We start from the raw sequence: 15,434 nt of genomic DNA, 5'->3' as shown, positions 1-15,434 counted from the left end.
GTTAGAGACTATTTTCTCAAGAGAGGATAAGATGCCTATTGGTATTTTATTCTGTGTATGATTGGGTATAAAATACACGTCAACAGGCCCCAATATCAATAATTTCCACAATATGATTTAAGCTGCTAAAATATTATTGAGTCGGCCCATCTGACAATATTCGCAATTCCACACAAGCCACGATTTCATAATAATAAAATCACACCACTAAACTTATCGCAGCATGATTAGCTGGCAATATTATCTTTCAGTCATATAGTTGATTTGCCATAGTAGCATCACCTGATGAAAAGATCAATTTTATTCTGAATCAATCACTAAATTTGTCTCCAAAGGAGACTTCACAAATTTGCTCAATAGTGCCTGCTGCCTTGCAAACACTCCACGGGAAGGGATGGGTTTTCATCCATGCCTTCAACTCCAAGGGTTTTCGTCCTCAGAAGTTCATAAATCATCATATCAAATCAAAAGCATATCTTGATTCCTCCCTCCAGTCTCCTTATAAAGAACTCTAAGAAGCTTCTAGAATATTAGGCCGGCCACATTTGGAAAACTTTATTTAATAAAGTGACATGATGATATTATTTTATTGTTTATTTAATTAAATTAATTAACATCAAGTAATCATTGGATATTTTATTTATTTTTGACAACTCAATAAAAATCAATTTAATTAATTGTCACCTTTCAAATTGGGGACATGACATTTTTCAGTTTTAAAAAGGCATACCAGATAAAATGTGTTATATTGTAAAGGGGTCCCAAGTAAAAATGGAGGCAGCAATAGTTTCAAATTGAGGGGAAAATTTAGAAGCATGAAAACACAGGTTTTGAAAGTGTTTAACCAAGTGACTCACCCATGATGACAACCTTGGGACCAAACTCAAGAAAGACATTCATAAGGTGTGGCCTTTATATATTGGTTAGAATAAGTTCTTTCCTGATTTGATGCTTATCCTTTTCCGTACTGCATTGTGGGATTCCATGATTCTCTATGTACTCATTTAATAGTCTTCATTTCCACTTGAATTTGTCTTCTTTGTAGTTTGTAAATTTTGATTAAAATATTAAGCTAGCGTAATTAGTGTTTGAATTTTTTCTGTATCAGATACATCACATGTCAAAAGTCCTGTCTGCAAAAATAATCCTTAATATGTATGTAGATACACAAAACATTGAAAGTAGAGATAAAAACATACCAGTAAAGAAAACATATGTGCATTCTAACCTGTAATGTTGTACTGTTGATCCAAATCAACGACTGTGCTGCTGCTCTATGATCATCTTTGGGCAACCAAGGACTGCTGGAAAAGCTGATGCCATGGGGGGAGAAAATAATTATCTACTTAAAAAATTGAATATTACACCACATTCCTAACACTAACTCCAACCAAGCAGAATGAATTATAACTTTCTTCAAAAGATAGAAGGAAACCTTTACCACAGTTTTGAATTAAAAAGGGGCATGAAGTATAATTATGTTTTCATTGAATTCACTTTTAGGGAGAATGGGCAATCCCGGGAACACATAAAAGGGATGCCTAGAACCCAAAAGTCCTAGACAAAAGGCAACAGCCGATAGCTGTGCAAAAAATTAAAAAGAAAAAAAAAAAAAAAATAGATAAAAAAAAAAATTAACAGAAAATATGAAGTAATTGTTTTTTTCCTGCTAACAATGGCAACTAGTATCAGATTAAAATATGTTTATGCTACATCATATAGTGTCAAAAAGACTCAAATAGTTTTGGAACTTACAGAGTTACTAGTACTACATCACACAATGACACACAATTAAATCATATATACAAATGAAGGCTCAAATAGGTTGGGCTTGATATGCTGCCTCTAGATAGCTGAGAAGGTTATGGTCTCATCAATGTCATCACCATCACTAGATAGACAAGAAGGTTATGGTCTCATCAATGTTTTTCAATTAGTTTTAAAATTTTATTTCTCTGTGGACCACCTGAGGGGCAATAAGTCCCCAAGGGAAATGAGTAGGATGATGAAGTAGGAACTTCCATGAGTGATCTCTCTCAAAGGATCGTTCTCATTTTGGGTGCATCCCTTGAGGAAGTAAGGGTTGAGATCACCTTGTATAACATGGTGGTACAAATGGATGCTGCCACACATTCTTCTCTCAACAAATGAAAATAATTTCTAGCATACCTTACAGTTAGCTTGATAGGTGCAACATGAAAATTTTCAATATATATCTTCCTCCTCCTCCTTGCTAAGAGGGAAATGTTTTGCCAAGGAGCACCAATTGGCCTTACTGCAACAGGAGATGGCCAACTTCTGTAACTCTCCATGATTTTCATAACCTTTAAGAAATGCAGCTGACTTGAGTGTGGGTTCTTAACGAATTCAACAATCTGAGGGTCAATAAAATGATCCGTAACTTGACTCATGCCATATTTTACTGGCCACATCTCAAAGTTTTGTGCCTGGGTGGTTCCCCTCCAAAATCTCCAAGTGACACTTTTTATGAAGTCCACCAAACGAAAAATCATCTGGTCTTCAAATTCAAGACGTAAAGGTGCAAATCTGAAAATATTTTTTATTTTTCACTAAGGTTAGAAACTCCATAATGCCCATGTATGAGCTAAATGCAACAATGATCATCCACAAAGAAGAGAAATCAAGTTAACAATACCCTAATAAATTGATCATTGTTAAGTCAAAGTGAAAACCCTATCTAGCAAACACATATATTACCTTACAGTAACACACTCAAAACAATTTACAGAGGTTGCCATGTGTTGCCATTTTACTGCAACCAAGTAGAATGCAGGCTCATGTGAAAGGTCATGTATGTCTTCTTCAACCATAGAATCAATGGTATTTTCTTTACTTTTCCCTTGGATTACAAAAGCTCCAATAGAAGTGTTGTCCATAGAGACCATTACAGGATATATGGGATGGGGAAGCTGATTATCAATTTGAAATGATGCTACTTGAAAAATAAACTTCTGTTGATGTAAGCCCTGCAATATTTTGAGCTTGATTCCTCTAACACAAGCAAAGGCTAGTTCCTACAAAGAAATAATTGACAGAAAATGGATCAGGAAAAAGCATAAGCAATGATCTTACAAGAATGTAAAAAAATGTTTAAGAGACACACTCACTACTCTACTATATTGGCTTTAGGTTAGCTTCTTGTATATTTCAGTTCCATAGAACAATTTCAGTCACCTCTTTCTTTCTTTCTTTTAATCAATTTACCTGTGGAATAGAATCTACCATGGCAAGTCCAATGAAAGGCAAACAGACTGTGATTTTTGCACTGAATTCTGTGCAATTCTCTCCATTCTGGTCACTTGTGTGTTTCTCTGCAAACCTATACAAGCCTTTCCCATTTAAGTTTTCAACGGTATGTGTATCTGCATCTGTAACACTGAGTACCTGCGCATGTAAGTAGCAGAAATGAAAATACGTAATAATTTGCCATTTCCATCAAAACTTACAACTCAACTAAATTTCAAGAACATGACGAAGGTACCTTTATTGGTCCCTCAGCATGCACTGAGACGAAAAACCTCCTCTCTGATTTCTACAGGCAGGCAACATATGCAGTAATCAAATATTTAACAATCATATTTCTGATCTATAAAATCAAACTTCTCTTTTACTACTACAATACAAAAGCAATAAGTAATTATCTACTTAGAAAATTTCATGTTACCATGAATTTATAATTAACTGGAAAATGGTAACTGTCATGTGATTTGTGCAGACCAAAATCATATGGACAGTTGGTGAACAAAACCAATGAAACTATAAAGGTCAGAAGAAATGCAATGATGTATATGGTGAGGTTCAATTACAGTAAAATGATGCAAGGAAGAATAAATAAAACAAGTACCAAAAAGTACCACGGATATAAAGAACCAAGAGTGGGCATTCAGAAAATTTTCTGAGAATACCTACCATGCCTTGAAACATCATTCTAACAAAAAATCTTGCCAAGCAAAAGAGAAAGGGTTAAAAACTAAAATTTTAAAATGATAATTTTTGAATAAATATAACATTTTATCTAGTGCTTAGTTACAAACAAATACCATTTTCTATAACAACTTACTGCCAGAATTTAGTGGTAGTTTAAAAAAGAAAGAATAATGGAAGAAAAGGGTCATGGGACACAAAAGTACATTTAGTCACAAGAGTCATACAAGGACTTTGACGAACAAAATTCTAAAATTATAACTCAGAAAAAAACAAAACCAATAATATGAACTAAATGAAATAAATTGGAAAAACATGAAGAGAGACAAATGCTAGCCACAACCATATATGATGTAAACTCATTTCTATTTTGTATATATAAAAATTACATGGATGTAAAGGAAGCTTCTAAGTGAAAAGAGATGTAAATAGAGATATGAAAATCATTGAGTATCTAAATATACAAGAAGCACGTGTGACTGAAAAATATTTAATTTAAGTAAAGTAGCCAATGTGACTATCCAGAAAACAAAAGACACTTAACCCAATTGACTCTCATCATTTCTTCACTTAGAGGGCATTGTCAACATTTTCAAGAGAGGAATGAAACCACTTTGTAGCTTCCAAGATTAACGAGGAGAAAAATGGAATAGGCAAAATATGGAATGCATGTGGATCACAAGCAAAGATGATAGAGCCATTAGATTTATAAAATCTATTGTTGAATGATAGGAGTTGTCAACAACTTGGAATGAAATATCCTGCAGGTTGAAATGGTTTGTTATCTATGCTTAATGTAGTGTCATATGATTATTTAAGCTCTACAAACTAATTATATGCATGGAAAAGGTATCCATACTAAGGACATTGTATTATAGTGTTGTGATGTTTGGACGGAGGGTATAGAACTCAATCACAAGAATCAATCAATACGAGACCACTTGATTCCCTCCTTGTTTATGAACATGGAAGGCAATTAATTAAGAGAAGATGCAAAATTGAACCTATGAAAAGTGCATTTGGGAGCAGTAACAAAGCTCACTAAGGGTAAGGATCTGTTGTCAAGTGAGGAAGGGGATGAACAATACAGAGTTCATCATTGAATTGTTGAATTTCTAATTCCTGAGGAAGAAGAGTAGAATGTAGTTTAAAAGATAGACTTGCTACTAAGTGGAACATGTTTTGAAGAGTTGTGGTAACCAATTCAAGAAGTGCACGATACCTCATGGTTAGGATGCTGAAGATCCTGTTAAAAAATTGTGGCAATGTACAATCATCAATTTCCTTCAAAAATATAGGAAGAACAAACTACAAGCTTGGTTATGTAGGTGGAGCCAAGCGCTAAGTGGAACCATTGTGGAGAATTGGATAGTTATCATTGTTGTTGATTTTGCAAAAGCATAGTGTAGAACACTCTCATTGTTTCTTGCATTCACTTGGTCTATTTCCTAGTCTGGCTTTCCAAAACTGTCCAAGAATGCTAGAATATTTGACAAGGGTTTGCTCAAGGGTGCTAACACTCATAGATTCATGTGAAGATCAGACCTAGCATTAAAAAACAGGATCCACCAAGGTTTTATAGGCAATGATCTGAAAAGAAAATATTGAGGAAAGTAGATATGAAAAAATATCCTTCTCAATGCAGACAATATATTATATTCTTTGTATAGATCTCTCAATATTGGTTGCAATTTTTTATGTGACCACTTGCTAACAAGCTTGCAAGAGTAATTTTTTATGGTGCAAGAAATTGTCTGATTGGATGCTTCTTGTACAAGAAATCTGCATTGCAAGATGTGTTTTGATCTTTAAAGATAAGCAAAATGAATAGAACAGCATGCAAGTTTGAGAATTTATTGCTTAGAAAGTGGTTGTACTGTCAGCCATAAGAAAAAAACAAACATTTAAGTAAATCCTCCAATCTCAAGGTTGTCAACAACAGTAGGATCTAGTTAAGGATAGAAGTAGGAATTCTCAAGGAGAATATATCTAGTGCCTTGATAGAGAAAAGATTTATGTTTTAATGATGGAAACCTAGGACTAGATCTGAAGGTCAAGATAGACTAGATCCAATACCAAATGATAAGAGGGAAATGATCTAGTTTGGGTGAAATATGGAAAACCTTGAGGTAATCAAATCTGGAGTCAACAATCCTAGGCTCAATACCAAATAATATGGACTAAGGAAGATAATTGGTGCAACAAGAAGAGACATCAAAAATAGCCACTGATGTATGATCATTGCTAATAGCAATAATTTGTACATGAATGTCCTTGTACAAGTTTGAAGCAAATTCCAATGCTAACTCATCATCACCTCATGCCAAACTGCGCTAGAAACCGTTCACTCATATAAATTGTTATGCTCCTAATCTTGGCGATCTCTTAGAACGTATGCCAAATAACCCCCTTTTTTAGGTATGATTCACTTAGTTTGGTTGTCACATTCATAAACTAACAAATTCTAACCAAAAGTGCATTGAGTTTAGATTTTGACATGGGCACAATTTTACTGACCTAGGTGCAGATTTTATTAAGAATGCCTCCTTTTGCCTAGGCACAATTCTCTTTACTTGGCTAGAGTTTTTGAAAGATGCAAAGATTCTCAAAAGTGTGCTACCAGTTTTAATTTTATAATCTTAAAGATATTTTAATTTCAAATTATCTTTTATTTTTTCAAATATAAATTATTAATTGATTTTAAATTTTAGATCTTCTAGAAATATCAATTAATAATAAATTTAATTTCAAAATATCAACTACTAATTAATAAATATTTTTTAAATTATTAATTATAAATAACAAACAAGCCACCATAATTTGATAAGATCAAATTTTGGACTATAACACAACTTATGATTTGACCAAACCATTTTGAGTTAACTTTAAAATGCAAAGATTGATTTTTTATGACAAAGAAGTTTCATGTAACACAATCGAGTTCAGAATTTATATAAGCTATTTCCTTTATTGCAAACTCGCATGGAGAATCTTGTAGAGTGTGCATAAATGTTAATTCTTGTTCAGAGCTTTAGGTTTAGGAGTACTTTTAAATCTAAAAAAGATTTACCTGCTAATCTAAAGAGACATTTTCCTCATGTGTTTTATTCTATGTCGTCTCCCTTCAAGCCTCTTCTTCGCTGGGTTAGTTCAGTGTACCTCTCTCCTAGGGCTTCCTCACTCTAGATAAGCATACCCTTCCTAGGGCATCCTTGCTATACTACCAATGTTGGAAGAATGAATGCATAGAGTTTGAGAGGATTGGATGGCACACACTTCAAAGTGTATATATTTGTATTTACTATTTATTGTTGTATGGGAAAGTTACATTGGTCATTGTAACTTACATTGTAAGTTACTTTTTAGACATAACAAATGTGGTGTTCTTACATCATTAATATAGATGAAATTTCCTAGTTAATATAGTATAGGCTAACATTATATTATATCTAATATCGACAGACCTACATAGCACCAAGTTTGATCTTGCTTTATTAAATTACTTCACATTGGAGCTTAAAATTCAATGTTAACCTATAGTGTATTGCCATGTTACAAATGGAAAGATCTGAATGAATATAGTATTTACAACTTACCTCAGGAGTTTCTGTTAAGTGAACTGATGTGTAATCTCTCACATCATCAAGTCCATAGGACCCAAGAGCACCTTTGCCAGGAACCTAGACGATATTTAGCAAACAAAATATTACAACTTCAGGTACTTCAAAAGAACAAAGAAATAAATCTGAGAAAACTATAATACCTCTATGGTCAATCGGTGTGGCTGGCAAGGTTCATCCCAAGCATAGAAGCATGTTGTATATGGTTGTAAAACATTTTCAAACTTCTCACACTTCTGCTGATAAAGTCGCAATCTCTAGACAACAGAAAATCACTGTTAGTTTTCTTAGTTTCTATTACAGACAGTCGCCAGCAATTTCTATTGTTTATACTGCATGAACTAAAATTAGCTCTTTATCACTATGTTTCAAAAAAATTGAAATTAAAATGAAAACACAAATCTGCTACAGCACCCTTGCATGTTTAAAGGCTCTATTCTGCAAATGATGTAATGTGGGTAAATAAATAAACAAACATGTTACCATTAGAATCTTTTAATGAAGTATACCATGGCAGACGATATCATAACCCAGAAGTGATACTCACTAGTCAACAAATAAAGAACAAAAAGAAAATGTATACTATTTAGTATTTAGTAAATGGAGACTTCGATGATCATATTTTGATCAGATTTCCAATTTTTATGGGACTTTGACCTGTATAGTTGAAGTCATCTCCACAATGACCATTTTCCATGAGCAGGTATCATTTTGGCAACTTTTCAATAATCACAAGGAAAGGGTACCAACAAAGCACACAAACATGGTTAAACATTTATTGGATGAGAAGCAGATAACAATAGAAAATCTACTGCTTTGGGATTTTTATTCTCTGCGCTCTTTTTCAATTGGCAAAGCTTTTGGAACGTGTAATACCATATTAAGCATCTTTGTCTGAAAAATATTATCAATGTTGGACTAGCATGGTTTCAACACAATATCTTGAATTTTGTTAAGTACAAGGAGGTTTCCCAGTCAATTTTACTAAAGATTTTAAATATTTGCGGATGACATGAGAATGGGTTACCTCTATGAGGCCATTTTGCATTACTATGGTGGAAACAAAAGAAAATATGATATCATTTCGTGCATCATTGATCACAAATGGACAAGCCAACTTCGCTAGTTGATACATCCCTTGCTCTACTACCTAAAACCAAAGTTCTACTTCTTTCATATATTTAGACTGATCAAAAGATAATGGCCAGCGTTGCTTCATGCATTGATAGGATGGTACCAAAGGATGACATTAGAGATAGTTCTTAATGAGTTGGAGGCCTACAAGGGTGTGCAAAGGAGGCTTCTTTATTCAACTCAAGCCTTTCAAAGGAGGGAAAACCAACAGCTAGGAAAAAAGAGCCCTTTAATTTTTCAATTAATTCTAGTAAATAGAAACTTGAAACTTGAAAATTTGAACAAGTTCTAGAATTTTATAGATAATTTTTTTTATGTTTTATTTGTAAATTTGTAATGGGGAATTGCAGTGCTAACACACCACATTGTCCCAAACCTATGTCATTTTTGGGTGTAACATAAATAGAGAGCATTCACACAAGAAAGAAATAGATGGACGGTCATCATGATGTCATCAACTTGGATGACATCAATCCTTTTGTTTACTGGGTTGTAAAAGAACATGATATCATGTTTACTAATGAAGATATTGCTGAAATGGTCAAAGCACCAACAGAAGCAAAACAGGTGGATGTATTGGAGGAAAACAAAGACATTTTTTAGGAAACAATCAATCATGTTGATATTGACTGACCTCCTAGTTCAAGGCCCAATTATATAATTGTTCTACACTTGGTTGTTTCTTGACATATGGAAACAATTATAGTGCTGTTATAAAATTATTATTTATAATTTTGTTGTAATGCACAATGTATTGTTCCACTTTGAAACTTTGAAATTTCAAATTTTGAATGTTTAAGTTTCATATGACATGTGACATTTGAATTATTAAAAATTGATGATCAAAATAGACTTTTGTGTTCTCTAAATGCATTAGTTTCTGTTTTTTGTATAATAAAGTTTTTTCTTTTGCTGTGTCTAGAGCCCAGGTCAAATTTTTGTTCAAACTATGGCTTTAACCACAAAAGGGTGCACCAAATTATGCATTTTATTCCCTAATTGACTACCGGCAGAAATCATTAGTCAGTTTGCCATTTTTTACCAATCTAGGACAGAACATAAGAGGGCAAAACCAACCAAAAGGTGCACCCCATTCAGATCATGTTTTTCCCTTTATGCTAGGTGTGCATCACTTATAAAAGTGCTGAGTTTTCATTGTGTTAAGGCAGAACTTATAGACGTTTCTGTAATCCCTAAAGCAAGCCTATGGAAATCATTTGTTGGTTTTAAGTTTCAATATAGATGCACAAAAATAACTTTTTTCCATCATTTAGGTGGACATCATTAAGGGTTTTGCCCTTGAGTAGGTGTGTCTTTCACTTGGGTATGGATTCATAATATATTTGCCATGCTTCATGCTGGGAATTTTACTTGCTTTTTTCCACACAAAAGTACACCCCAACTTGCTGTCCTGCTTTTTGGCACGTTTCTCTTATCACATTGCCATTTTAACTTCAACGTGAAGCAAAAACATGTTACATTGCCACTCCAAAGGTGTCCAATGCTTATGATTGATTTTGAGTGGATTTATGATCATTTATTGTGCACACGGAGATTGCCAATTTTTAAGATTGCCAATTTTTATTATTGCTGGATGGAGATTTGGAATGGCAAAACCAATCAAAAAGTGCACCAAAAATAGATTCTTCATCTACTTTGCTGGCTATGGTAGATTTTACATTGTTTAACCACTGAAGAAGTGCACCCAAATCTGATTTATGTCTCTTTTCCTTAGACATCTGAAAAAGGCGCTGAATCTGCACCATTTTCTGTCCTTGTAGACTGTGTGATGTCCCCACTCTAGTCAGTCTCTGTGACTGATGGGTTAGCCTATTATTTTTGGACTCTTGTAGGCTAACATTCTGGATAGAGAGTCTCATTGGCAGTTCCACTTCTTCAGTTCAGTTTTGGGTTCAGTTCCAGGGCCTTAGCAGTTGGTGTGTGGGCTTAGTTGAGGGACTTACTATTTTTAGTAAGTCAATCTGGCAGTTATGCTATTTTTACTCAGGGCACCTGGACACATGGGGGTTATTCAGTGTTGACTCCAGCTTCAAGCGGCACATCAAAAGTCTGAATAATGAAGAAGATATGGATATCCTCGTGGTTAAGTTATTTAATTAACTTAAATGATTATTATAAAGTCATAAAGTGATTTTATTATATTAAAAGGCCACTTAATATTATAAAATGATTTTAATTAAATCACTTAAGTGAAATATGGTGCCCAAGTAACTATTGAACTATGCAGAAGTGATTAAATACATTTTAAATGTATTTAAAAGCATTTAGGCCTACCTATGGAAAATCGTGCCATTTGGGGGTTATAAGGGAATTGAAGGCAATTCAAACTGATTATTGATTATTTGACATTGCTTGATATTTTCTTTGTGGATTGTCTGAGACAAGGGTTTGCTATTGAAGAACGTTCATTCTTCATGGATCTATGATTCTGAGGTTGTGAAAGATCAGCTGAATTATTACAAATGGAAAGGGCTTCACATAGAAGTCTTCATGTGCTTCATCAGAGGTTATTTGTGTTAGTTATTTGCAGATTTTGAATAAGGAAGGAGGCAATACAAGTTAGATGCCTCATTAGCAACATCGTACCAGTTCAATAAATTGTGCCAACTCACGGAAACTTACTTTAGGATCTTTGACATCCAATCTTTCTATCGATCTGTTAGTGAATTCATCATAGGTGGTAATAAGATTATGGCCAAGAGTGACTAATCTGTGGTACCAACACTCATGAGCAACACCCTCCAAATGTAGTGTAGCAAATCTGATGGCGTCCTCTTCAGGCATTGGTCTCAATGACAAATAGTTATCAAGCTTTTGCACCCATGCTCTAGCTGTACACTTATTGCTCCCATCAAAATATGGCATAGTAAGCTTACCAAGAGCTTGCTGATAATCTGTCCTTGGGTGGAGCATAATGGTCATTTATTCCTCCACTTCTCCTATTCCTTTGATTCATGAATTGATCAAAGGTCCATTGTTCTCTCATATCAGGAGGAAAAGTACTATATTCCAAGTAGGCTTTTCTTGCTTCATCCCCAAAAGGAACAGTTGCAGCAGCATGTGGTTGTTCTTCTCTTGGTGTAAGAGTAGGGAAGAGAGGTCTAGAAGTTGATCCTGTAGTATTAGCAGCTCGGTGTACAATTCTTTCCTCTTCAAGGTTCCCATTATTCGCATTATTCCCACTATGTTCAGCTGTGTGGTGCTGTTGATGATTATTGTTTGTTTTTTGTTCCATCTTTGCTAATAAGCATGACATCATGTCAAGCATGGTGTTGAATTTCTTTTCAATTCTTGCATCCTTTTCTTCTTCAGCCATAGTCTCAATTGTTTTGCCAGTATCCCTTTCCCTTAAAGCTTCTGAAAATGTGTCTACGTCTAGCACTTGTGGATTTTGATACTACTGTCTTCTTTGTTCCCTGTTATAATACCTGATATCTCTTGAAGTCATCAGACATTTAACTGATCACAGGATGGCAAGATGATAGCTCTAATACCACTATAATATCCCTTGCTGTTATATGACTGAATATGTCGAATTTTGACCTCAAGGAATATTGTCAAACAGTTGTCTTTCAACCTTAGACCTGGTGTTACTAAAATTTATTTGCTTTCTTGATGTTGATGGCCCAAGGATTAACATCAAACATTTCACATTCAAGCGTTTAGTTTGCTGGTCTGATAACCTTGCGTGTTATTGACACAAAAGGGCATTGCATAACTTTGCGTGTTATTGACTGGAAATGTAATTACAAATGTTTGCTGTGATATCTAAACTACAAACTAAATGCAATAATGACTCTTTGGGTCCTTTACAATGCATATAGATGAATTTTCAATGTCAAACATGTACCTACAGCCAAGAGGCATTTTTACGAACACTTGGCATGCGAACTACTGTTATTAGAGACATAGTATTATTATGACTTGCAACTCAATCCCCCTTTTATTGAATGCAATTTTCCAAGTACAATCGATCAAGCTTAAAGCTTGCTGATGTATACACACATTCCTTAAACTCAGACAATGATATACGGCTGTTTATGATAGTCAAAACAGTAACTATATTTGCATTAGAAGCAACGACAGATAGTAGTGAGAACCTGTTTGGTAGATCACCCAATGCTGTTGTGAAGAAGCAAGCAATATCAGTAAGATGTGATCCTCCTCGAGCCCAAATCGAGTCCTTTTTAAAATCGCCCCTGTTCTGAAATCTTCAGACATTGACTATTGAATGGCAGCCTCAAGGTATGCTTTCACACCTCAAGAATCTTCGGCTACTCCTTGAAAGTTGAATGCTCCAACTAGGGAAAGGAAACGATGCAAGTGTGGGCCAAAATGAACCAAATCGCGACTCTCCTCAGCCGTGGCAGGTCTGAAGCCAAGTCTGAAATAATTTAGAGATAGGGTAGATGCAATCAGCTCCTTGTGATAAATTGATGAAGACCTCTAGCATTCATAAATGTCTCCTTAGACACATCCAAATTCGAACCTTAGCAAGTTGGCCTTTGGCCACAAATTAAGCACAAATGAGATGACTGAGTATCACCTCCACATATGCAACCCTTCAAGAGATCTTTCACTCTCTCAGTTATGCTATCAATGGGAGTTTTCATTCCCAAAGACTGAAATGATCTGCAAAAACCTTTGGCTCCACAAACTCTCAACAATGCAAATATCAATTCCTGGCTGCTTAGAAGCTTGACTAGATCTTCTTTTATACTTTTTCAATCCATCTCCAGAAGCTTCTAGGAATAATATTAAAATAATATTTTAATATCATTATTTTACTTGTCTCTTAATTATTTTATTTTTATTTAGTCACTTTATTAATTTAATAAAATATAAAGTCATCTCTTTTTATAGAAAAATAATGAGACAACTTATATAATATTAAATTAAATATTTTTCCCCTTATTTCTCCAGAATTCATACACAAACAACTCTAGGCCAAAATGGGGATATTACATATTTGTACCAATTCTTTAATGAATTCATTTGATTTATCAAAAACACTTCCAATCCATTTCTTTGCTGCTTGCGCTGTCAATTTCATTCCTTCCAAATCTTCAACTGATTCCTTTGAAAGTGCTGCAGGAGGGATGAATGTTCCTTCAGCTTGCTGAATTGGATTCATCAAGTGTCGTATATAATCCTACAATTCCTTGACTTCTGCTTTGAGCTGATTCTTCACTAGAAACTTCCTTTCTTTTTGTCTTCTTAGCTTGTGAAATTTCGGCCATATCTTTCCTTTTCTTATGACATTTACCTTCTTGCCTACTTTCTTCCTTAGTACTGATTTCTTGTTGTTCAACCATTTCATCTTTGGAAGATTGTGATTCCAAGTCTCCCATCAAAATTCTTTCAACCTATTAACTTGTTGATCCATCAATCTTTGTGTATATGTCATAATTGGTCTCATCAATACATTCAAGTCTGCTATATCCACTTTGGACCAATTAGGGGCAGGAAGAGGCTTACCCTTTCTTCTTCAAAGTGACGTTGAACACAGTTCCCATCATCTTCAACTTGATCCAGGACATGGAATAACTAGCAAATTCTAATCATCCTCACTGATAGTCTGGAGCACATTCTCTTCCTGATTTCAAAGTCATCCATAGCATTTGCCCAATAATTCTCAAGGTGTACCTTGCGCCTGTATTTCCTTCCAAAATCTTTTCTAATTTTATGATAAGGATCAAAGTTCGCTCTTGATAGGTCACAAGGGGGTAAAACTGCAACTCTTCCTCAGATCCCTCGACTGCTTGATGTGACAGACATGTTTCTATTGAATTTCCAAGAGTGATTGGAGAAATTTTCTCGGCCTTGCGCTTGTTCTTTTGAATCTTGTCACACATGGGCAACTGTCTTGTAACCTCTAGCAATATCATCTTGTTGGTTGGAAATCTTGGAAGCTTGTAGGGAGAGGATGAAAATCTTTGCAATTTGATGTGGGTGAATTTGCCAAATTGAATAAACCATGAACCATACCTCTTCACCAACTCATTAGCTTTTTGTGATAACTTTTTAAGAGTGCCTCCTTGTAAAATTTGGACAATGTACATTGAGAAAGCATCATTTACCCTCCTAAAATGAGCGGCATTGTGAAGGTATAGTTGAGGGTAACATTCATACGCTTTGAATTGTCTTTCTTTGTTCCCAATCGGTCCCTTACATGTCAATCCTCTATATCTATAACTTCTTGCCAACATGTAGACAATGTATGAACTCATATAAAATGATTGGGAACGTTCCAAGTTTCTCAATTGTTCATCTAGGTTATCACTAATTATCTTGGCCCAATTGATCATCTTCACCCTGAATGCTATCTCCTTGACAAAGTAGAACATCCATGGCTCAAAGCTAGAAGCTCGAGGGCATTCCATTACTCTATTCAACAGGGTGACAAGATCTCCATATTCCACTTTCAAGTCCGACCTAAAAAGTCTCTTTGGAAATTTGGAATGATGTTTTCTTGGTTTCAACATCCATGTACTATTGACAATCTCTACACAAGAGTCAGGTCTGTCATTGTACATACATGCTTCCTCTTTTGTCTTGTAGATTGTGGAATTCAAAATTGGAATATTGAAAGCCTCCGCAATAGCCTCATCTGTAAGATAAGCCAACACTCTACCATTAGGAGCCATCACATGTCTTTCCTCGAGATCATAATGTCTAGCACATTCTATTGAGAACATGGTTATACTGAGATGG

The 15,434-nt window shown here is 34.8% G+C and overlaps 1 protein-coding gene across 3 annotated transcripts in view; it reads right to left on the bottom strand.

The window, feature by feature from the left end:
* Positions 1-15,434, bottom strand: part of LOC131074913 (uncharacterized) — a 305,681-nt gene that overhangs the window by 59,903 nt on the left and 230,344 nt on the right. For all 3 annotated transcript variants that reach the window (XM_059218550.1, XM_059218551.1, XM_059218552.1), the window contains 7 exons: positions 7,709-7,822; positions 7,542-7,625; positions 3,503-3,553; positions 3,226-3,405; positions 2,719-3,035; positions 2,170-2,547; positions 1,229-1,313 (listed from right to left, as the gene is read on the bottom strand). In XM_059218550.1, coding sequence (XP_059074533.1) covers positions 1,229-1,313; positions 2,170-2,547; positions 2,719-3,035; positions 3,226-3,405; positions 3,503-3,553; positions 7,542-7,625; positions 7,709-7,822 — 1,209 coding nt within the window. The remainder of the gene's footprint in view (positions 1-1,228; positions 1,314-2,169; positions 2,548-2,718; positions 3,036-3,225; positions 3,406-3,502; positions 3,554-7,541; positions 7,626-7,708; positions 7,823-15,434) is intronic.

The sequence above is a fragment of the Cryptomeria japonica genome, chromosome 3, assembly GCF_030272615.1.
Source record: "Cryptomeria japonica chromosome 3, Sugi_1.0, whole genome shotgun sequence".
In the NCBI taxonomy this organism is placed as follows: Eukaryota; Viridiplantae; Streptophyta; class Pinopsida; order Cupressales; family Cupressaceae; genus Cryptomeria; species Cryptomeria japonica.
The sequence above is the reverse complement of the archived record's forward strand: the minus strand, read 5'-3'. Positions and strand labels throughout refer to the sequence as shown.